General features: G+C 43.1%; 1 protein-coding gene across 17 annotated transcripts in view; it reads right to left on the bottom strand.

Annotated features, from left to right (window-relative positions):
- The window catches only part of Camta1 (calmodulin binding transcription activator 1), an 820,478-nt gene that overhangs the window by 766,652 nt on the left and 29,271 nt on the right, over window positions 1–24,555 (bottom strand). For all 17 annotated transcript variants that reach the window (XR_009058005.1, XR_009058002.1, XR_009057999.1 and 14 more), the window contains one exon: window positions 24,051–24,169. Coding sequence is in view for 10 of the 17 variants with exons in the window: in XM_057784922.1 (XP_057640905.1) it covers window positions 24,051–24,169 (119 nt within the window). In the remaining 7 variants the exon portion in view is untranslated. The remainder of the gene's footprint in view (window positions 1–24,050; window positions 24,170–24,555) is intronic.

The following is a 24,555-nucleotide window of genomic DNA, read 5'->3' as shown; positions in this document are numbered from 1 at the left end:
AAGGAGCCACATTCCACAGGTTGAGAATCACTTCTCTAGACTATCTAGAGTAACAGTGCAAGATGAAAACCTAATTGGTCACTGATCAAAATCTTACAATCAGGCCTGATTGCCTCAGGTGTAAAATATAAAGCCAAAGCAGCCATATGCAGTACTCAAGGACTACTCTTTTCCCATCCCTTTGTATATGCAATGCTTTTGTGTTCGCTTACTAATTCTGCCCACCAGGTAAACTCCTAAACCTTCAAACTGTGTTGTGTTTCTTGTGTTCACCTTCATACAGTGCCCCATGCTCATCTGATATATTCAATTTCCTGATACCCTAAGCACAACTGATGCAACTGAGTTCCACTCCTAGAAGACTGCAGAGCGTCTTTTATGTCCTTCTGGTTACTAGAGACAGAATGCCTCCTGGCTAAACTTCGATCAGGCACCTGAATGACTCTCTTTAGTGCTCACTGGAGTCAGGCTCACAGAGCCCAGTGCTGGCGAACAGCCTACCAAGTGGCTTGGCTAGACTCCACCCCAGTTCCTGACTATTCTCAGTACCTGCTCCTTGTCCTCCACCACCCTCCATGTGGTAGCTGACCACTCTTGTCTGCCTTTGACAAAAATCTTACAGGTTAGTTTAGTCAGAACCCACATAACTGCTGATGTTTCTTAGTAATTTTCCACCCACACCCCTCCTTCACCCTAGCTCCTTTGCCCTGTGTGCAGGCAGGCTTGGGCTCAGGCTGCCCTACTATAAAACTGTAGTGAGGAGCGGCAGGACGCTTCCCGCCACCTGGCTAGCTTTACCTGAAATAATTACATGGAAACTGTATTCTTTTAAACACTGCCTGGCCCATTAGTTCCAGCCTCTTATTGGCTAACTCTCACATCTCGATTAACCCATTTTTAATAATCTGTGTAAAAGGTGGCTTACCAGGAAAGATCTTAACCTGCGTCTGTCTGGAGTGGGAGAATCATGGTGACTGCCTGGCTCGGCTTTCTTTCTCCCAGAATTTTGTTCAATCTATTCCGCCTACCTAATTTTCTGTCCTATTAAAGGGTCAAGGCAGTCTCTTTATTTAACTAATAAAATTAACACAAAAGACTCTCCCACATCATACAACCTTACCGCTGCCCTCCTAAATAAGAAGCCTCCCTAAACAGTCTGCCTTACTGTTTCAACAAGTGTCTTGAGTGCTTTCTTCTATAGCAGTATACAGCAGGCACTCAACAACACCACTAAAACAGATGAATAGATATGTTTAAGAATAAATGGTTTTGAACACTTATCAAAGACTGCTTAATAGAAAAAGCATAAAAAGTAACAATTGACTTAAATCATGGAACTGGAAAAATCTCAGGCAAAAAAAAAAAAAAAAAGTAACCCTAAAGTTTTACAAATAGTTCAGAGGTGTAATATGTGATACTAAAAGTTTTGTTATCATAAACTCAAACTATGCAGAATTAGTCTCATTCAGCGGCACAAATAACACCTTTCGCTGTTCTGCCCCAGAAGCAGCAGTCTCATTCCTAGCCATGTGAAAATAAGACAAAACACTGTCAACGGTCACTTCTACCTGTGACTGATACAACCGAAGCCCTGGACACAAAAGCAACAGAACTGTATATGAGCAGCTGCATCCCTGGATAGAAGATAAAAAGAACCGTAATAAACACTGAAATAAAAAAGTGGCTCACTGTACATGGGAGCAGACAAGGAAGATTTCCAGCAAGCTGTAGAGGATGAGAATGTTCTAATTTCTCAAATTATCAAAATGGGGTTTTGATATAAGACTTTTGATGAATTTACATCTACTATTAAGTCCAAAAAAAACTCAGTTTAGCATTTACAGCCAACAAAGTGCAGGGACAAAATTCTCCCACTAAACTATCTCTGACACAGGATCCTTCTATCGGAGACCTAACAAGTCACAGCTACTTTCCTCTGGCTTTCTACAGTCTGGTGAATAAGAAGCAATTACTACCCTCAAGTCCATATTTTAACAAGGAGCCCCTAAACCACACATCTCTGAACCTTAGAAAGTTGGCAGGTGACACCAGCTGGAACTCTCTAGACTACCCGCCACCACTAGTCACTACCTGCCACCACTGCAATTCTGTGTATTTTCTGTTTCCTGCAGCCCTGTTTACAGAAGACAGTATGGTAATAAAATAAACATTGTGGAACCCTCACTCCTATTCAAGGAGACTTTCCAAAGCCCCAGAAGGCTCATCACACATCCTCTGCCAAAGGCAGGGTTCTGACTTTTGTGGTCCCCTTGCTTTCTCTAAGTTTTACCTACAGTCATTGTCTAAGTAGAAGCTTTACTGAAAAGTTATTCACATACCTTAAAGTCCACCCACTTAGGAGTATTCTTAGTATGTTCACAAAGTTATGCAACCGTCACTATAGCAGCTTTTAGCACAAATGATTTAGAAATCTAGGGCTTCCTTCCCTGGATTTACACTAGACTTAGAAGATAACCATGGAGCCCCCACTATATTCCAAAGCTTGAGTAGGTAAAGGTGGTAACATCCAGAAATGAAGGAGTTAGTATGATCTTTCCAATGAGCTGGAAACAAACACAGCAGGAGGCAGCAGGTCACCTGCCTACTCACTGGCTCTTCTTTCATAAACTTTCCTCTTCAGCAGCTGGTCTTGCAGACCAACAGAAGCCAGCCCCTACCAAATGGTTGTTTTTTTCTACTAACGTTCTCCACTGATTGATAGGTACTGCCCATGCTAACAGCTGCTCATGCTGGCTACCCTTCCAAGGGCTTCAGGAAAGGTGCTATCGTGACTTTCCTGAGCCTCTTCTTTCTCTTGTACTTGTTTCCAGTTTCTCCCAAGAAAGTTATCAGCTTATTCCTATAATAAACACTTCCCTTATTCTGAGACTCACAGAGGGTCTGCTACCCCCAGTGAACCCTGAGCTGATTCAGATAGCTACATTCTGTGAGTCTCTTCTGTGTGCTACACACAGCTATGTTCTGCCATCTATTTTATACCATACACTATTTAAATGGTCTAATTATTGAAATATTATATGCAAACAGAAAATACGGTAAATCATAAATATATGTGTGCTTGTATGTATATATCATACCAATGTCCATAAAACAGAATACTACAAGCATTCCAAAAGCTGGCCCACATCCTCCCCACTCTCCAAAGATAACTATTTCTCAACAAATCTATCAATTCATTTCACCTATTTTCAAACAAGTTTTTAACTTATGCATGGCATCAGAATATTTAATCTCAAGTGCCTGTTTCTTTGCATCAACAACTCTGTTTGTTAAAGTCACTCATGAATGAAGCAAAAGTCCACTCATTTTTGTGGTTTTACAGCTCTGTATTACATAAGCATATTACAACCAATTCTCTGTTGTGTTGTTAAGCATTTGGGCTGCTTCCAGACTGTGAGGACTAGGAGTATAGCTCTCCAGAGTGTTTCCCATGTGTTTTGGGTGCACACACATACACACATTTTTGTTAACAACATATATAAGGAGTCGAACTACTAAGATGTGTGCTATGTCTCTTCCACTCTATCAGGTAATTCTTTTTTTTTTTGGTTTTTCGAGACAGGGTTTCTCTGTGGTTTTGGAGCCTGTCCTGGAACTAGCTCTTGTAGACCAGGCTGGTCTCGAACTCACAGAGATCCACCTGCCTCTACCTCCCGAGTGCTGGGATTAAAGGCGTGCGCCACCTCTATCAGGTAATTCTATTTTTCCACAGTGGTTAAATTAATGCAGATACTGACAGATACAGATGCTGTCCTTTTCAGTTTAGTCATTTCCAAACGCAATAGTGTTTTGCTGTAGTTCTGCTCTGTCCTTTCCTGCTGGCTCATGTAGTGAACATCCTCTGGTTTTAGTGAGCCTCCTGCTCACTTTCCTGTGTTGTCTTTTCTCTTCTCTGACTTACAGAAATTCCTAAAATACTCTGATATAGGCCTGTGTTGGCCAATCTCACTCTCTGACTTGACCTTTTCATTCACTCAAAGAGGTCACTTAGTGAAGAGAAGTACTTTTACTGCAACCCAGTGCACCCTAGCTTTTTACTTTATAATGTCTGTGTCTTCATACTGCTGCACAGATTAGCACCAGAAATGAACTGTGTTTAGCAATGTGTCCTGTCTGTGTCACACCTCTTAGCTTAAAACCATCCTTCAAATCAGTGAAGCTGTCTAGAAGCAGAGTCCCTGATGCCAGATCCAGTAGATAGGCATGCTTAGGTTCAGTGATACACATGTGACTAGGCATGAGTGTGAGAAGTGTGCTCCAACACTGCTAGAGGGCATGCTTACAACCTCCACCTAAGCATGTAGCAACCACACAATTCACCTCCGTACATATAACATACACACATCGACCCACATACATACATTTCTCATCCACATTTCAAAATTATGACATCAAACAGACAAGCTAGCTTAGCAGCTAAAGTAATTGTCACAGCAAGCTGACAGCATGAATTTGATCCACAGAACACACATAAAGGTAGAAGGAGAGAATCAACTCCACAAAGTAGTCATGCTAACAGTGGCATACGTACCTCACCTCCAGCACATACACACACAGTAAATAAAAATTTTAAACAGTAGTTACAAAAAAATTAACTCAAAAAAGCTAAGGAAATCGCTATTAGCAGAAGATGATATATGTCTCTACAATCCCAGCACTTGGGAGACTAAGATGAACCAGACTGGCTTCACAGCAACGTTCTGGCCAGCCTGAGAACATAAGGAGTCCTTGTCACCAAAGAAAAGTCAATCTCACTAAACATTAAAGTGTTCCCAGTGAAATCTCTTGAAAAGGGGGAAATATTCTGACCTAAACCATTAAGGCTGCCATCAATTTACAGAAAACCACAAGCAGATTATATGGTGAAGAATGCTGACACTAAACAATGAGCCAGATTACACTATAAAGGCAGAAGAGGCAGCGAACAAGTTCTGTGGACAGTTAGAAAGTGAAGTGACACCAACTCTGCCTGTGCACGCAAGGTCAGGGGAAAGGCTCAGTAAGAGACCTTGACAGGGTGCACAAAGGACAGAGACAGCTACTCGATATCAAGGGTAGGTTCAGTAAGAGATGCTGACAGTGGACATCAAGGATGGAGACAGCTTCTCTCATGCCAGTGAGTGTTCTCTCAAGAGAGAGGCTGTACAGCTAGGAACACAGAGCCTCCAGTGAGGCGGGACTGCCTTCACGAGTATTTTTCAGCATCCTTCCTGACCAAGCTAACAATGTAAGATGCCTAACAACTGAGATCACTCAGACACTGGTCATCCTATAACATCCTTCCAAACTGAATGGCACTTCCCAGGAGTGATGACTGCCACAGTGTTTTAGGACAGAAAACAACTACTAACTGACAGAAGTGGCTATGAGGAAAAAACAAAGAAATAACGTACACATGTTACACTTACCAAGTTATTTTGAACCACTCAGGATGGGAAAACTTATAAAGAAAACAGGAAAATAAAAATGGATAAGCTTTGCCCTAGCAGGTACAACCTAGAGTGTTATAAACAGCCTGGCAGGTTCTTCCAAAGATGTGTTTGTACATATGTATGTGCCACAAACAAACAGGTGCCTGTGAAAGCCAGAAGAGGACTTCAATACCCCTGAAACTGCAACTACAGGTGGTTGCAAACTCAAACTACCTGATGCGGGTGCTGGAAACCAAGTATGGGTCCTCTGCAAGAGCATTAAGTGTGCCTAACCATGACGCCATCTCTCCAGCCCCTGCTTGGCAGTTTTATCCAAATTCAGATGTTCATTCAGATGCAATCCTTCTGTCTACTTGTTGATTACAAATGTCCCCTCCACTTCCTTCTGTGTACTTTAACTATAATTTGTTTAATTATGATGAGGATGACTTCTGAAAGCAAACAAGCAAACCAGTGATTCTCAACCCTAGCAGTACTTAAGGACCTCCTAGAGCACTTAAAAAAAAGAAACAAAAAAAAAAAAAAAAACCCACCCTCATCCCAAGGCCTCCAACTTAACTGGTCTAGGGTGGGGCTACTCAGGGGTAAAATCCATCTTGTAGCTAAGATTAAGCATGAACAACACAGAGACAGCAGGAGAGGGCTGGCTTCTCAAAACTGCTTAAAGAAAGGCATCTTATCCTTCGGTGGAGCATTACAGCTTCAGTGGACCCGTTAAGAGGGCATTTCCCATACCTCAGAGAATCTGGTCCAAGGATGAAAGAGTATGTACTATCTTGGCCTACCTATTTGGGTAGCAGCTTCCTCTGATAGTTTGGAAATCTTCCTACCACCCAAACTTTCAAGGGTTCACTTGGGGAGTTGTCATCAGAAGTAGCAAAGAGCCCTAGAAAGCATTTGTCCCACCCCCACCCCCTCTGTAACCACATCTCTACTTTTGTCAGTTTTACAGATTTTAGGTCTCCCATAGGATAAAGTGTGGAAAGCAGTTCACAGGCTTTTAATTCTTTGTTTTGTTTGTACTGTTCGTTGTTGTTCCTGTTGCTCATTTGTACAGTTCTTTGAGATGGAGTGTCACTCTGGAGTCCAGGCTGTCTTTATATAGCCAGGGTGGCCTCAAACTCATGGCAATCTTCCCGCTTCATCCTTGGGAAGTGCTGGGATTATAGGTATGAGTCATCACACCTGACTCAAATTTTTTTGGAAAATTACTAGACCTTCTTCTAGTTCAAAAGTACTAATGTTGGGGCTTGTGGTGGTCCCCATAAGTTCATACATTTGAATGCTCAATTATCAGGGAGTGGCACTACTTAGAAGGATTAGGAGTTATGTCCTTGTTGGGCTAAGTGTGGCCTTGTCACTGGGGGTAGGTTTTGAAGTTTCAAAAGCCCACATGAGGCAGTGTCTCTCTCTGTCTCTCAGCTGGGGATCAGGTTGTAGCTCTCAGCTACTACTCCAGTGGTGCCATGCTCACCACCATGATGATAATAGACAAAGTCTCTAAAACTGTCCAGCAAGCCCCGATTAATTGTTCTCTTTCCTAAGAGATGCTATGGTCATGGTATCTTCGTGGTAATACACAGTGACTACGACAGGACTGCTCCAGTAGCTCACATCAGTGTTTAGCAGGCGAACCTGATGACTCAAAGTCGAACCTTGGGACCTACATGGTCGAAGTAGAGAACCCACTCCCAAGAGTTTCTTTCATAAAGAAAAAAAAACTGTCCTCTCTAGCTTGTTTCTACCAATGACTCACGAACTCCCAACGTACCTTTTGAGATGGCAAATTTAAAAGGGAGACTCAGATATGCCCACAACAATGCCCTTAGGTTGTCTTTCAGTGTAGTTCTGGAAGTCTCTTTCCTTCTCTTAAATCATGCTTAAAAGCAGTATTAAAAGTGTATTCTGGAGGGGAGGGCAAAGAAATCAAGATCTCTGGCTACTTGGGCCAGGCGGTGGTACACGCCTTTAATCCCAGCACTCAGGAGGCAGAGGCTAGAGGATCTCTGTGAGTTTATCTCTTATAGGCCAGCCTGGTCTATAAGAGCTAGTTTCAGGACATCTAGGACTGTTACACAGAGAAACCGTGATTCATAATTACAAAAAAAAAAAAAAAAAATCTCTGGCTGTTGAGCTGACACGGAGGGTCAATGTCAGAAATCTCTAGGGACCAGGTGACAAGAGGTTGTTGGTGACACAGGATTAAATGATAAAGAGGCATGAGCCTGATGACAAGAATGTCATCCTCACTCCACTGACTTCCAATGAGACATACTGTTTAGTTGAGTTGTAAACACGGGCTAACACATCTCAGCAATTGAAGTAATCACAGGGGTTTTATCATACCAATCACCAATATCATGACATAAAAGATACAGTTTATCATCTTTCCAAGTACAAAGTAGGTGGTACAGACCCACCACTAGATGCTATTTAAGACACCTAGAAAGCATGTGCATACTTGGGTAAATGGTAGGTATGTGCGCTTTAGAGTAAAAGGTCCTGCTCCCACCAGCACAGTGAGTTTACAGTTGTTCACATGCAAGTAGACAGTATGCAGATAGTAGTACCACAGATCTGTGGCAAGAGGGCAACCAAACAGGAATCTCAGAGGAGTAACTCTAAACCAAGAAATTAGGAACTGAAGAGATAGCTCAGTGGTGAAGTATTTGCCACACAGCATGAGGGCTTGAGTTCAGAGCCCGAGACCCACATGATGGTGTGTGTCTATTACTATGTCCCACACTGGGGCATAAAGATAAGCCAATCCCCAAACTCACAGGCCAGTCAGTTTAATCAACTGATGGAAGTTCCAGTTTCAGTGACAGAACTGATCTAAAAAACTAAGGTGCAGAGCAATAGAGGACAACACCAACACAGTCTCCACTGCACAGTCACACACAAGTTAACACACACACACTATAAAATAAAGTGAGAAACCGGCAAAAAATAAAATAAAAAAAAATAATTGATTTTAGAGAAGTCTTACTGTCCTAAGATTTGTCTTTTTAATTTTTTTTTTTAATGCATGGGCTGTTTGTAGCAAGGGGCCATGGTCTGCACAGTCATCTTGTACTGGAGGCTAGCTCTAACCAAAGGGTCTCGGAAAATTACCTGAATAGCAAGGTGAACACAGAGTTATCTCTGACCAGGAGCCTGCAAGATTGCTGCTGGCCACTAACAACTCCCTGGCAGAGGGAGGGCTGTCCGGCAGCCAACTTGCCTCTAAGGGAACAGTGTCACATGCTCAGTTTGGTGAGTGACAAATCTGGAGCTCTCTGCTGCTTTCATTTTCTAATGTGAAGCAGGGTCAACAACTACAGGCAGAACTTAGAAAGGGGCTGGTCCAGTTTAAGGTAGGAGGGAAATATAAAGTATAAAGAAAACTACACTGACAATAAGTAGGCTGAGCTTGGGAAAACCTTGAAGAAAAGAACAGAGATGATGGCATAAGTCTTTAATCCTAGAACTTGAGATGCAGGAGGATCTCTATAGAGTTCAAGGCCAGTCTGGTCTACAGAGCAATTTTCAGGACAGTCTGAGAAAACAATGTCTCAAAAACAAACAAAAATAAAGTCCACATGAGGCCTCTAGTCAACAATTTACACAGAGAGAGGTCACAGCCTGCCTCACTATCCTGTTTTTCTCTAGCAAAGTTTTACTGCTTGGGGGCAGACAGAAAGAAGCCAGATGACAACACTGGTTCTCTCAGTACTGCTCTTTATCTAACTAGGTATTACAAGAAGGGATTCAGGAAAGTCCTAAAAGAATGATCATGTATTATAGACTTTAGATTTGAAGCTAAGTAGAGAGAAGTAGAAGAGGGGTCTTCCTGAGGTCCCCACAAGAATGCTTTGCTACTCCTTAACCTGGAAATCTACAACATCACACAGGTTCTGAGGTTCTCACTACATGTTCATCAACACCTGTGAAACTGCCCTGGTCACCTTTGTGGCCTCCCGGTTCCCCCTTAGGGGGCCACCCAAGAGGGCAGGAATCCCATTAATCCTGGATATTTCTTAATTTGACTTGATTGGGATTTTGTGTCAACAGAGAGCACACGTTAGGAAGAATTCCTAACATCCAACACCTAAAATGTGCCTCCAGGTTTACAGCACTCAGGATTAGACCAAGCCATACCTACGTCCCCCTGCCACACTAAGATGATCCTCACTGAAAAGGAATAAACTGTTCATGAGGCAGAAGAGGAGGCTGCACCAAAAGATACCCCAGAAGAAACTGGATGAGCGAACCTTTACGGCATGGAAAGAAATTCAGCATAGAATAAATACAAGTAAAAATAAAGAAAACAAAGGTGCAGGAGAAAGAGGGAAGGGAAAGAAAGGGGAGAAAGGGGGGAAGAGGGAGGCGAAGAGGAGGGGCGGGAAGGGAAGGACAGAACAGAGGAGAGAGGACAAAAAGCAAGGAAGGGAGGAGAGGGGAGGAAAAAGGAGAAGATAGGAGGAAGCACACAACTTCTCTAAGGAACAACAGTCAGTAAACAACCAGCCAGTGAAGCAGCGAGGGTAGTGGTGGGTGACTGATAAGCAGGACAGATGCCAACAGTAGGAAACAATGGCCAGCCCAGCAGGAAGCCACAGCAATGAGGTAAAGGAGTCAAACAGCAGCAGGTTAGATTGCCAGGTGCCCAAGGAGAGCACAAACCCTATGCCATGTCTCCTAGGAGATAAGACTCCTGGAAGAACCTCACACCTACGGGAAGGTTCCAACGGGAACACAGGCCCCACAAAGGTACATAGCCTTGCTTCACCACGGCATGCCCCAGCAACTAGGATCCCATCAAACCTGCTTAATAACAACGAAAAAGAAAAACTGAGGCAGGCATCAGGGGAAAGTGAGGGGAAGAACAAAGGACTGGGGGGGGGGGGGAGGACACAAGACATGACAGACAACATGAAACAATCACCAGCACAAGCTGTGGCCAGACCACAGCTGCTCCAGGCTCCCTGAGGAGACTACTCTGGCCTCAAAGGCTAGGTCAACTACACATGGAATTATTAAGTGTCTGATGTGAGCAAGCAAAGGAGACAAGACACTGTGCTTCCCACTCATTCTGTCTCCATGCCACCATCTCTACAAGCTGTTTCAGTTTCTCTCTCTAAATTCATCACCCAGGTAACCTATTCCAACAGACTCAGAGAGGCCTTCCTTCTCACCCTCTCAGAGCCATATGTGGCCTCACACCTTCACTTCCCTCACTCCTCATTCCACTCCAACTTGCCTCTGTGTCAACAACACTCCACTGACACCATCTCACAAGGTCAATAAAAGCCTCCAGGTCATCAAATCCAAGTGTAACTTCCTATCTGATTTTACTCAACTTCTTAAAATTATCTTTAGCTATGTCCTGTCCATATAATAATGCCACCCAGACAGCTACATATAATCCACATCCTGTACATATGCTAAATGGGAAAGTTAATCAGGTAGCAGGCAGAATTAAGGTTACCAATAAACTCGCCTTACAACAGAGAAACTACTCCTGGATTATCCAAGTGGGCTCAAAGTACTTGAGCTAGGACTGTGGCTTTCCCACAGGGCACTCACCCAGCACAACCCCAGGACTGTGAGGAGGGAGAGAGGAAGGCACTGAAAATAACGGGGGGTGTGGGGGGAGAGCAGCAGTGTGACAGAGAAAGAAATGTGACTACAGAGGCAAGCTCTAGGTTGCTGACTTTGGGGATTGAAAAGGGGAGTCCGGGGCAGAGCTCAGCAACAGAACACTTGCCTGCCACACACAAGGCCCTAGGTCTGATCCCCAGCATGAAGGCAGAGTGGGGTCTGGAGAAAAGAGCCATAATCCCGGGAATGTGAACAACCTTCCAGAATGATTCAGAAAGCAGAGTCTCAAGAAAGATGTGTGACTGAACGAGCTAAGCCAATACCTTGCATACAGAACCAGCTAATAACGACTGTGTTGCTTTAAGCCTCTAAAATTGTGACAATCTGCTGCCAGCAGCAAACAAGAAACCCAGGTGCCTTTTCTTGAGCGGGAGGAGGGGAATGTTTTAAGACAGGGTCTCACTATATAGCCTTGGTTGGTAGAGATTTCTACGTGGACCAGGCAAGCCTCAAACTCAAAGACATCTACCTGCCTCCCAAATGTTGGAATTAAAGGTGTACACCACTAAGCTCATCTTTAGGCTCCCCTCTTGTCTTTTTATTTCTTTGGAGGCTATCTTAGAACTCACTCTGGAGACCAGGCTGGCCTCAAACTCATAGAGATCTAATGTAGGATTCCCTCTGTATACTATGAATATGTTTTATTACCATTAGTTAAGAAAGAAGCTGCTTTGGCCTATGGCGGGGCAGAATAGAGCTAGGCAGAAAAAATAAACTGAATGCAGGGAGAAAGAAGGCAGAGTCAGGCAGATGCCATGTAGCTGCCCAAGAAGCAAGATGTGAGGTAACAAGCCACAAGCCTTGTGGTAAAATATAAAAATAACAGAAATGGGTTAATTTAAGATGTAAGAGCTAGCTAGGAATATACCTAAGTTGTTGGTCAAACAGTGTTGTAATTAATATAGTTTCTGTGTGATTATTTGGGTCTGAGTGGATGGGAAACAAAAGGGCAGTCTCTGCCTTCTGTGTGCTGGAATTGAAGGCATGCACCACCATGCTTAAACTTCCTTCTTAAAACACTCAGCTTCCATCTCAGCCCCTGCCCAGCTCAGTCTCTTCACTGGCTCCTCCTATGTCCTTCTCAGATGCCTTTCACACTCAGAAGACCTTACTCAGTCTGCAGTTCTAAATATAGTGGTGGCTCTGCACCAACCATGGACCATTCTTGGCTTCTCCAGCTCCACCTCAGGACACACCTACTTCTCCAGTCTCCCATCTGTTACAGGACCTCTAACATTCTGACCATCCCCAAAAGCCATGGAGCAAACTCAACAGTGAAAATAGACTCCATACACCTTCTGTCACTCACTTCCTCAAAGCTCCTCTTCCAAAGGCTGACCATTATTTAAAAATGGAACCAGAAGGTCTACCCTGCCCACCTCACCTAGTTTATCTCCCAGAAGGACACTCTGCTCCAATCAACAGGGTCTCTCTCACTGTTCCTCAAACAAGCACATCCCAGCCAAAAGTCTCTGTTCATGATAGTCCCTCTTGCTAAGAATTTCTTCCCCCAGGCCCTCAGGCAGCTAGCCAGATCTCTCAGCTCAGCTCACCAGGCCCTTCCTAAAGGGCACCCTCCCCCCAATGCTCACAACCTCAGTATCCTGTTCTCTCAGTAGTCTCTGAATCTCTTCCCTACTTGTTAGTTCACATAGTCTGTCAGGAAGGCCCAAGAGAAGAGGGGCTTGTCTGTCTGGTGCCTTCAGCATCTCCAATCAGTGCCTGGTAAACAGCAGTACCTCAAAAACATTACTGAACACATAAATAATGATATGAATTAAAACATTAACATGCAATCAGTAAACACAATATTGTGAATGGCTGTCAAGAAAGGCCTAACATAGAACACAGAAAGAGAAGAACCAGGTCACAAAACTGCACATCTAACAACTAGCACAGAAAAGTCTGAGTAGTGATTATATTTCTGATGGTACAACTGTCTTCTAGGGGTACATCAGTAAGTAAAAAAGAAATCCCCTTTCTGAGGCCTCCAGCTCTAACCTGGCAAGCAGTCCTCTTCAAAGAAGCTCTTGTATTCTTACTTCATCCTCCCTTTTTCCCGCCTTCTGTAACTGGAGGGCCTAATGTGCAGTAGTGAGCCGATCTCAGGCCTGTGTCCCTCCTAAGAGCTTGCTGGTACCTGGGGTGTGGAAGTACTCTTAGCTCCTCTCCTCTACTTCAAGTTTTCCAAGGGTAGTTCTCATGGATCTTTTGATTGCTACTGGTAGCTTTAGTAGGTCAGGCAATCTAATTCAGGGTCAAGTTAGAGTAGCCTCTAGAACAGCAACTCAGCAACTCATGCTGATAGGCTCCTCATTCATTTATTCAGTAAGTAGTCACTACATAAGCACTCAAGATCCATCTATGAGCACAGCAAAGATTCTTTAACTACCTAGAACTCCCAGTGCAGCAGAAGTAGAATCCAGAGTTAAAAGATGCAAGCTGGAGGCAGAGAGATAGTTCAATGGTTAAGAGCACTTGTTGCTCTTGCACTAGATCCAGTTTGCTTCCCAAAACTCACAACAACTGTATGTAACTCCAGTTCCAAGGGATCTAATGTACTCTTCTGGCCATAAAATAAAGATGAATCTTTTTAAAAGTAAATGGAATAGTATATTAGATAATGGCAGATGCTAATTCAAAACACTTAAGTCTTACTATCCTCATTTACGAAATAAAAACACACAGCAGGTTCTCTGAATTGCTTGAAGAGTGGACTATTAAAAACTTACTGGAAATTATCTTACTATAAAAATATGGTTAATAATAATTAAAACATTTATCAGAAATGATTCTTAAATAACCAGTTAAAAGCCTAAATTTTGTTCAACAATTTAAAAATGAAATTGTACCATTCACATTGGTAAGAATCTTATGACATCAGAAAAGGGGATCTGTCACCACACAGCTAAGGGTGTCAGGAACATGAGAAATAACTATACTTGTCCTCAATCTTCCAGGTCTTACTGTATTCCAAGCTATTTAATGTACTCTTTCTCAGAAATAGGAAGCAGGTGGCATTTTTCTGTTCTTTCAACTTGTTCTTACCTTTAATAAAGACAGATATATGTAAGTGCTTTTTCTCCTATGTGCTATGGTCTATCCGAAGAAGTCCCTTGCAGCTTTCTGGATAAGAACCCCACCTGGCAACAGCAAGCCTTCCTCTGGGGCAGCTTCAGGAAACAGCCTATCTTCCACCACAAAGAACAAGCTGGGAGGCTCTCTCCACCCTTGGCCTTCGCCTTCTGGCTGCACTACCGCCTCCTTCAGAGGAATACAAGATAATGTCCTCTCCTTTATCAGCGGTCTGTGTGCTACCTGCTCTTGCTATTCCCTGATCTCAAGTTCCTCTGCCCAACCGCCTCTCTTCCTTTGGGCACTACAGGTAGCTATCTCCACCTTCACCTACATAGTCCTGCAGGGGAGGTATCTGTGGCCAAAACCTAGGCAGAATTTGAGTCCAATTTCATTTAGCTCTCCACTCATTTTATTGTAATTCTAAAGGAGTTTGTGTGAGGAAAACGTCTGCATGTGTAAAAAACAAAACAGAAAACAGCATGTGTAGGCAAAGGTGAAGGCTGACAGTTCCCCCAAGTTTCCCCTTTTCTCCTCAAATATAATTGCAAGCACCTTAAATTTTGCCTTTATTTCAATTCATGGGCCCCAACAGAGAGCATCTAACTACAGACCTATGGTAATGCCTTTCTATCTAGAGGAAACCCCCATGTTCATCTCACTCTGACCCACCACAGCCCACACAGCGTTTTGTTGTTTGTTTCCTTTTTCTGGAGATGAGGTCTCAAGCCTCCATGGCCTCAAACTCTCCTTAGCTGAGGATGACCTCAAACTTCTAAATCCCCTGCTGCTCTCTACGAGTACTGGTTTTAAGGCATGGGATTATGTGGCACTGGGTTCAAACCCAGGGTCTTGTTGGTGCCAGGCAAACACTAAGCAACTGAGCTTCACCCCAGACCCCACCTGCATTCCCAAAGCAAAAGGACTTCCATGTCTGTGCTGCTGACCTGTCTCGGCTGACTCTCTAGGAGTATCAACACTGGGAAACTTGAGTTATAGTTTAGGAGCTTAAAAAAAAAAAACCTCAGCAGGGTTTCATAATTAGGAAGCATCTGGTAGGTTGGAGGCAGGGAGACAGGTCAGAAGGTAGGTTATGACATTTGGTTTCAGGTTTCTGCTGCCTTCAGCCTCATGGGCCAAACAGAGATACAAGAGTAGAAAAGGAGACTATCCTCTATGCTTTCCCCAACAGATGTCAAACTATCAGAAGATGCGTCCATGAACCCTGATCCCACCACTCTTCCTTTAAAAGACCTTCCTATATAGAACAGTTAAGCTTTAAAACCGCATTTGGTATCATCCGTGTGCTTACTAAAGTAAGACTTGAGAAAGGTTCATCATGTTCCCTGTAGCCCAAGTTCCCCAAAATAAACCTGAGTGGGGTGGGAACAGCAAACCTGAGACTACAGTCAAGTCACACACACTTCTAGATTGAGCGTCTCCATCTGAATACATGCTAGATGCAATCAGGTGCTGCACAGACACAGGCACAAGACACTCCAGACATCTGGTAGACACCAGTGAGCCAGACCAGTCCATGCAGCTGAAGAACGCCAGCTTCTCCAGGCAGCCTTCCCTCTCCACCTCAGTGCACTGGTGTTGCTTCTCATCTGTGGAAATCACCAGCACCCGAAGTTATCTGGCTACTAAAGGATAAGACGTTTTAGCCCACTTTGCATAACATGGTTCTAAACTGCATGTGAATACTCTTCAGTCTTTTCCAAGCTGAATTTGCTCTCTGGCAACAGTCCAGTAAGTTATGACCTGAATTAGAGGACAATCTTTCCCATTTCATCTCCAATGCAAAACAGATACAGAAACTTAGAGGTAAGGCCACAAACTCACGAGCCTGCCCTCTTCTAATGTGCTGATCCCACCAAGGCCAGAGGCTTGTGAAGGGATGAAAACATTCTGGACTTTGGATGTGGGGGTTACTGTACAAGTAACGGCACAGTTCACAAACAAAATTAAGGGATGAGCTGGGCGGTGGTGGCGCATGCCTTTAATCCCAGCACTTGGGAGGCAGAGGCAGGCGGATCTCTGTGAGTTCGAGACCAGCCTGGTCTACAAGAGCTAGTTCCAGGACAGGCTCCAAAACCACAGAGAAACCCTGTCTCGAAAAACCAAAAAAAAAAAAAAAAAAATTAAGGGATGATTAACAGTAAAAACAAATTGCAATCCAACAGCAGAGCTGTGCCCTGGCTTCCCCAGCTCTCCCACACTCTGTTAGAGTGGCTTCAAAGGTCCCTGGACACCATCACCTCTAACCGGAGGAGGCCAAGCAGACCAACGTCTCACATGACACAGCTGATCAGGAACAGAGCCAAAACGTGGGTGTCTCCTGCACCAGCCCTGCATCTCCACTGGGGCTCAGACTCTGTGAAACGATTATCAGGGGTCTATGAGCTTGAAATGCTTCCCACCTTAATTTATCATCTGAAACAGTAACACCAATCACAAACATATTCCAACACAAAAAGTCATTGTTCAAGTCTATGGTTTGTGATTATATTTGTCCTGGCACCCAAGAGTGTCATTTAAATTCTTGTTGGACTAATGAGAAAAATCACAGAAGTGAATTTAAGACTAAATGACATATTTGTACGAGGGCCTGATGGACTTACAGAAATACTGTACAAAAACCAGTTTATCAATAAGGAAATAAGGTAGAACTGCAGGGCACAGGGCAGCACCACAGGCCAAGTTACAAAAAATGGAGAACAGTCCAACCTGTAAGACATTCAGCCCCAAGAGACAGTTTTGTTTAGGCAAAGCATTATCCATCCCACCCATCAGCACTATCCACATAAATTTTGTTGGTTATGAAGTTTCTGTGAGTATCATGTATCTGAAACTATATTAACAGTAAAAATTATAATAAAAATCAACTGTAAAGCTGAGCTCCATAAATTAAAGAATTTAGTTTTCTATGGATGGTTTTATCTAGTTCATTCACTCAAGATCAGCACTACTGAGCAGTGGTTATGGGCCAGATGTTTTTCTAGATGCTACTCCCTGAAGTAAGATTGTAGTAAGTAGCTAAGACCTAAACCGAGGGGACTTCCTACCTTTAAGGAAGGTTCCCACCTCGGCATCTGCTCAGATTCTGAAAGCATTACCTTCTGCAGGTGAAACTGCCTCTCTTGCCAGTCCTCAAAGGTAACCCAGCCTGAAACGAGCAGTCTTCCTTGCTCACCCTCCTCGCCAGTGTTGCAATGTAACAGACCTTGTCTACTTCTGCCTCTGCAGCTGGGAGCCTACAGACTTAACAATAGGCGGCTCTCATCAGAGTGCTGAGAACTGTATTTAGCCCAACTGTCACACAATTATCAGGTTTAACTTGACATGTGATCGTATGTGCTGTGTTCAAAGATCAGACGGTGTCCCTCTTACAAATTGGCTCTGTTCCTGCTGCTCACATCTCCATTTCATGTTTTCATTTAACCAGAGCAGCTCACCCAGACTCAGAAACCAACACCACTACCTCAGACCACAAAGCTACCCAAGACAAAACCTCCTTCAAAGATAACTAACTTCCCAGGTCCTCAAAGCCAAGCTATCGTCATAGCCTTCCCGACTAAAGCACTGTATGTTCCAGTTGAACTCACACTCAGGAAGCTACCAGAGTCTTAAATGTCTCCCAACACCGTGGTTTCAAACTTCATAGCTAACATTACATAATAGGCCAGCAAAGCCAATCACTGACAACTAACTGCAGGCCTGAAACTGTAGCTTTTTAAAAATATGCAAAGAAAAAATTAAAAATACAAAAGTACTGAAAAATATATGCCTACACACAAAAACGATATGGAAATTTTAAAAGTATAAAGCACTTTGCATTTAAAAATGTAAATGAAATACAATAATTCCCATGGTCTTATGGTCCATTTTTTAAAAAACTAAATACAAAAAGCCAGGAAAGGAGTTCACGATTTCACAGGGTCTCCTCCTATGAAAACATGAGAGGTGCACTCGGGTTTTCTCTAGTTGCCGACAGCTAGAAATGTATCATCTGAAGCTACACTGCTTTTTCTACAACAGAAACTGTTGTTAACACTAAGATGCACCTCAGGGCTAGAGATCTGGCTCAGTATTTAGAGAGCATTTACTGCTCTTCCAGAAACTTGGGGTGGATTCCCAGCACCACATGTCGACTCATAAACATACTTAATTAAATCCAGTTCCACGAGCTTTTCTGGCCTCCTCCAGGACCAGGGACACACATGGTACACACACACACACACATACACATAATACATGCTAAACATTCATACATATAAAATAAATCTTTTTAATTCATCTTTTACAGAAAACCTTGAAGCTGACACCAACATGTGATGCCACTTTAGTAACTGAATAACAAAGAGGAACCATTTGCTTACTCTAGAAAAACTTTGTACCAAAAGAAGAAACAGAATGTTAATAGTTCAAAAACAGTAGCATGGGCAAGTAACTTGAACATTTCATTACAAAAGGTTGTTGCATGAGTCTGTCTATGGAAGAATGCCATCTGAGACCGAGCTCCAAGACTCAGGAATGCAGCAGTTATGTTCTAAGTCAATAGCTAATTGATGACTAAACCAAAGAAACTCCACACTGGACAACAAACCCAGAGCAGTAACACTCAATTCTGAAGCAGTCATTTGCCATCAGAAACTTGCATTAGCATAGTTATTTCTTGCTCTGGGCTTCAAAAATATTAACTCAGGCTGCAGAAACCTTGAAATAGCTCATCTAAAAAAATACCAATGACCACAGACAGATTTCCAATAAAGTGAACCCCACCTGGGCAAGATGGGGTATGCCTGTAATCCCAAACATATCCCAGTCCTGAGGCAGGAGGATCATGAGTTAAAAGCCAGTCTGGGCTAAGTAGCCCCTATCTACGCAGAGTGATAAAATAAATGTGCTGTGCTCCTTGCATCCTCCTGGAAATAAGAACCAGGCCTGGACACCAAGTTACACACAGATATGGTTTCTACTGTCCATGTACCTTCCTCACTTCTGGAGACTGCCATTACTCATCATTAAGAGGTAAAGTGTTCGTGTGGTGGCACATGCCTGTAATTAAGGAGGCAGAGGCAGGACTGACAGACATGTGCAGCTGGCCTGTATGACACAGCCAAGTACCAGGTGAGACAAGGCTTCACTACAAGATTGTGTCTCAAAACAAACACTTTTTAAAGGAGTCAATGATATGACTTGGCAGGTAAAAGCACTTTGCCAGAAGGTCTAGCAGCCTGAGTTTGAGCCCGAGGACTCAAACTACATGGTGAAAGCAGAGAACTGCTTCCCCAAGTTGTTCACCATCCTCCACACATGTGTCTACACGTACACATTCTCTCAAATAAACAAAGAAATGAAATTTTAAGTATATTTAAAGAATGAAGGTATGGAAAGATGGCTCTGCCCACAAAATGCTTGCCACATTCAGCATAAGAACCTGACATCAGTCCTTCAGCACACATATCAGAAGTTGGCATATATACATGCCTGTAATCCTAACACTGATAAGGAAGAAAAAGAAGGGGCCTGGGGCTCATTGGCCAGTTAGTCTTGCAAGATGGTGAGTTTCAGGTTCAGTGAGACACTCTGTCTCAAAAAGTAATGTGGAGAGAAACTGAGTAAGACATTGGGCATGTGCATGGCCTCCACATACAGACACATACAAGTGGGCAAGGACACACATACATACATACACACAAACATGTAATATGCACATACATCACACACACTAAAGCAAAACTATTTTCCTAAGAAATGAATGGTACTAAAATAAAATCACCATGCAAGACACTATATACTTATAGTCAAACAATTCTATACAACAAAAAGATTAAAAGTCACTGAATAACTGCAAGATCTTGAAAAAGAGTCCAGTTGAAAAATGCCATCACCTGTAATCCCTGCACTTGGGACACTGAGGCAGGGTAGAATTCAAGATGTAGAGTTCAAGACCAGCCCAAGATACATGAGATCCTATCTCAAAAACAAGAAGAGGGGTTAGGGGAGAGAAGAACACTGAGAACAGAGGCAGAAGAAGGGGAATAAATAATAATAATAATAACAACAAAGTAACAGTTCTTCAGGACAAAGCAGAAAAGAATGTAAGTTCCATCACCTGCAGAGGTTGCACATCCCACACACTTACTTTTCAGCCTGAGGACGCTACGAAAGCTATTTAGCATCTCCATATGTCGCACTTCCTTATCTATACTACAAAGGTAATCAAACAGCCTACTTCATAGGGTTAATTCAAGGGCTAAGAGTATTCATGAAGAGGAATCCACAGTGCCTACCCTATAACCAACCATGGACACTGGCTTCCATGATTGCTACCGTAGCCATCAGCATAGATCCCTGGGAGGCCTCAGGTCTCAGGAGCACTTCTATCTACCCAAGAAAGCACAGTCTAAAGCTGATTTGCTTCTAGACACAACATTCCATTTCTTCTCAGTTGCTAATAATACTGAAGAAGGAAAGGAAATTATATAGCCCAATGGGTTAGGAAAAATTAAAATAAGCCAGGGAGGTGGCACACACATTTAATCCCAGCACCTGGGAGACAGAGGCAGACAGATCTCCGAGTTTGAGGCCAACCTGTCTACAGAGTTCCAGGGCAGTCTAAGGGAAAAAAACAGAACAACATAAAGATAAAAGTGGCTGAACTAAGACAAGAAGCACCTCATCAAAGTAACTTATAGCTTCATCAAACACTGAGATATGCACACATTACACACACAAGAAATGAAGCTAGGAAACAAACTTTACAGACCAACAGCACTGCCGTGACTCCATCACTCAGCCCTTTCTACTTACACTTCTGCATCTCTAAAAAGAAACACTGCTCACCTTACAGCATTATGAGACTTAGAAATAATTTGGGCTCAGTCCCTAGCAAATGCAGGTACTTTGTACATGGCAGCTCCTGAGCAGAGACAGTTCTAACTCTCCAACACCACAGTATGAAACTGGGTTTTCTCAACACAAATGTTTAAAAGCAAGTCTGAGTAAATGAACTTCTCAGAAGTACAAATGAGTCAATTGGACCCAGGATTCAACTGTGAGGGGTGAGGGGAGACGATCACGGTGGCTGAGGAGGACAGCTGCCATTTCTTGGGCAGCTCCAGTGCATGTCCTGTTTTGCACAAGCTTCACAGTAAGATGGGAACACAACTTCACCACACACTCAGCTGCTGTCAGACCATACACCTCCTCCAGGAGAGAGCCTCTTGTCCCAGGAAGTGTGATCTTAAGAAATGTAGTCTTTGTACAAAAACCTTCTCAACAAGCCACCTGCTTCACATGGTTCTCAACCAGAACACAGTCATCTAGTCCACTCTGGAAGGAAAATGGACTCTTAACTGCGTACGACACTGACGGCACCGCACTCCATTAAGCCTGCACAGGGATTTCATGGGCAAGGTAGACTGCCCAGAATTTTCCTCTCCTAGGAACACAAAGGCCCAGTGAAAGGTACATCCATCTAATACCATGAAGACGACAGGAGGAAGAGTTCAGGAAATGCCCAGTCAAACCAAGGAAGTGGACGCCTACAGAACCACATCGACTTCTTCCTCCCTGTGGTCCAAGCCAGTCGTTAATACAACAGGGACAGGTGTGGTCCCCACCTTCACACTGAGCCAGTTCTTCTAAAGCCAAGAAACAAAGAGCGATGCCCACTCCAAACTGCAGGCCATCTTTCCACCCAGATTTCCTCAGTGTGGAGCTGACAAATCACTGCAAGAATGACAGCTCGAAAGGGAGCTGCCCATCAGCCATGCCACCTCCGCCTCCACCCCTTCAGCAACACACTCCCCTCTGTGCTTGCTGCTGCAGCAACACCTGCACAGAACACTCTACTTTTTCTCCTCTAGACCTGCAGTTTCATATTTCAGCTGTCTGAAAGGGGGTCAACAACAGTAACCCACAGCATGGGAGAAAACAGGGAGACTCCTTACTCTTTAATCATATCCTCTAAACACTGCTGCACACGGTGGCTCATGCCCGCGATATCTAAATTTGAAAACCTAAGGCAAGGGGTCCAAGAATGAGCTCAAGACCAGCCTGAGCTACATATCAAGACCTACTACTCATGCACACAGATAAAGTCCTCGATTGGCATTTTATAACAAAGCTAGTATGTTAGAAAGTAGAACATGTAAATAATTTAGACTTAGAAGCAAATATACATGTGAAAGTTCCACAGCAAAATCAGTCACTCTCAGACTTTTGAGCCCACTATCAGACAGTCTCTAACTTCACTAAACCACACTGACAATGTCTACTCCTTATGAAATGTAACTGGAGAGCATGTGTTTGTGACAATTATAAACTAGAGCTAACTAAAGCATAAAAAAATGTTGTGTCAAAGCTCTGTCTTAGAGAGCATCAAAGAACATCGAGTTTCTGTGGAATTCCTAAGAGAATTCCTACAAAGCTTCCAAAGTTTACTGTACTGTTGACAAGTGAGATAGTCCATGACTAAGACAAATTTTCAACATAGTTACTGTTTTTCAGATCTAAAACATAAGAAATCCTTAATAAGTAAAACATGCTGGTTAGAACTAGAAGGGGCTAAGCGAATACTGGCCACGATAAAGCTGCTGTCCACGGAGAGCAAGGACCACCAACATGAGTGAGTAAAACACATACTCAAAAGATCTACTCAGTTGAGACAAAGCTACGAAGCTTAAGGTTCTAGTGAGTATTTGAAACTGCAGCTTGTGAAGTAAAGAAATTCATCCATACAGCTTCCACCACTCAAAACAAAGAGTCAAAATGAAGTCTCAACAGACATCACTGTTCCTTTTCAAGCCCTGCCAAATGGGAGGAAGGGGCTGTGCTTTAAGCTAACTCAGAAATAAAGAGTGAACCAACAATACAAATGAATTTATGCTAATGTGAAGTAACCAGTAGCCCCAGTCATGTGAGTCAAGGGAAAACATGACTGATAGACACACACCCAGCTCTCACCACCACAGAAAACATGACTGATAGACACACACCCAGCTTTCACCACCACAGTAACTGTCACCTTACACTGGAAATGGATAACATCCAATTTCTGCTACTACCCTACCTTAAATACCCAGATTTCAAGCTAAAACTTTAGACAATGAAACAACACACAGCTAAGATTCTCAAACTAAAATTTACCAAAAAAGGAAAGTTTGCCCAAAAAGACAAACCTTCCTTCTATCTACTCCATCAATCTACTCTTTACATGGATGTCAAATGTGTGACCTACATTCTGGCCTGCAGTCCTAACAGAAACCCTATTACTAAGGCAAACAGTCAATACTTGAAAGAAGCTCTCTCTCCAGATCAATGGATTGATAAGCCTGTCCCCAGCTCTATACACCGAATCTCCAGCACACTGTTTTCTGTGAAGCACTGGGACTGTAGTCATTCACTTGAAACAATACAGAACTCATGCTGAGATGCACAGGTAAATCAACCATCAAACGCAAGATGCTGCTTTAGTGAAGTCACGTGCAGTTTACAGCTCTTAGCACAAGCCAAGCATACCAGAGACAGGTCAAAATCCAAGCTATCTTATAACAATTTGAGATTAAGAATTCTTTTCAGCCAGGTGGTAGTGGTGCACACCTTTAATCCCAGCACTCGGGAGGCAGAGGTAGGTGGGTCTCTGACTTCAAGGACGGCCTGGACTACAGGACAGTCAGGGCTACCCACAGAGAAAATCCTGTTTTTTATTGTTGTTGTTGATTTTTTAAAAAAAAAAAAATTCTTTTCATTGTCAATTTCCATGTTCAAGCTATTGAATTTGAAGCTAATATAAAGTAGCACTATGCAAAACATCCTAAAGAGTTCACCCATAAGATAATATTCCCTTAAGAATTGAAGTGTATCTACCTCATTAGTGTTCCAGCGGTGCCTCTCTTTGGGTAAACTTGAACATTTCGGCAGACATTCAAGCAGCTTTTTCGGTAAAAAGATTTTTACATGACTACTATTGCTGTTCCCATGATCATCTATAAAAAAGAAAACAGTAAGTTCAGAGAAAGAGAAAGTCTCCTTTAAGTACACTGACAATGTCAAAAGCAGCAGCTCTGCTTAGCGGCTGAGTTCAAGAGCATAGTTCCTCACCTATACACTCTGGGATGGAGGCAGCAGAAATCTGCCTGTGGGGCTCTGAAACAGACTGAGCTTTACTCCATCACAAGCAAGCAAACAGAAAGTGCCCCAGAGCCGCCCAAAATCAGATTGTTACTTTAAAGGCTCTTTCAGTGCTTTCAAGAAACACCAAAATTATAAAATGATTTAACCTCATGAAACCCAGAATCTGTTTATCAACCAAGTTAAACGTGTCATGGTTTTCAAGTTTGAAGAATTATAATTACATGTGACTTTTATTCAT

This window comes from Chionomys nivalis, chromosome 11 (genome assembly GCF_950005125.1).
Source record: "Chionomys nivalis chromosome 11, mChiNiv1.1, whole genome shotgun sequence".
NCBI lineage: Eukaryota > Metazoa > Chordata > Mammalia > Rodentia > Cricetidae > Chionomys > Chionomys nivalis.
This window is presented reverse-complemented; position numbering and strand designations above follow the sequence as displayed.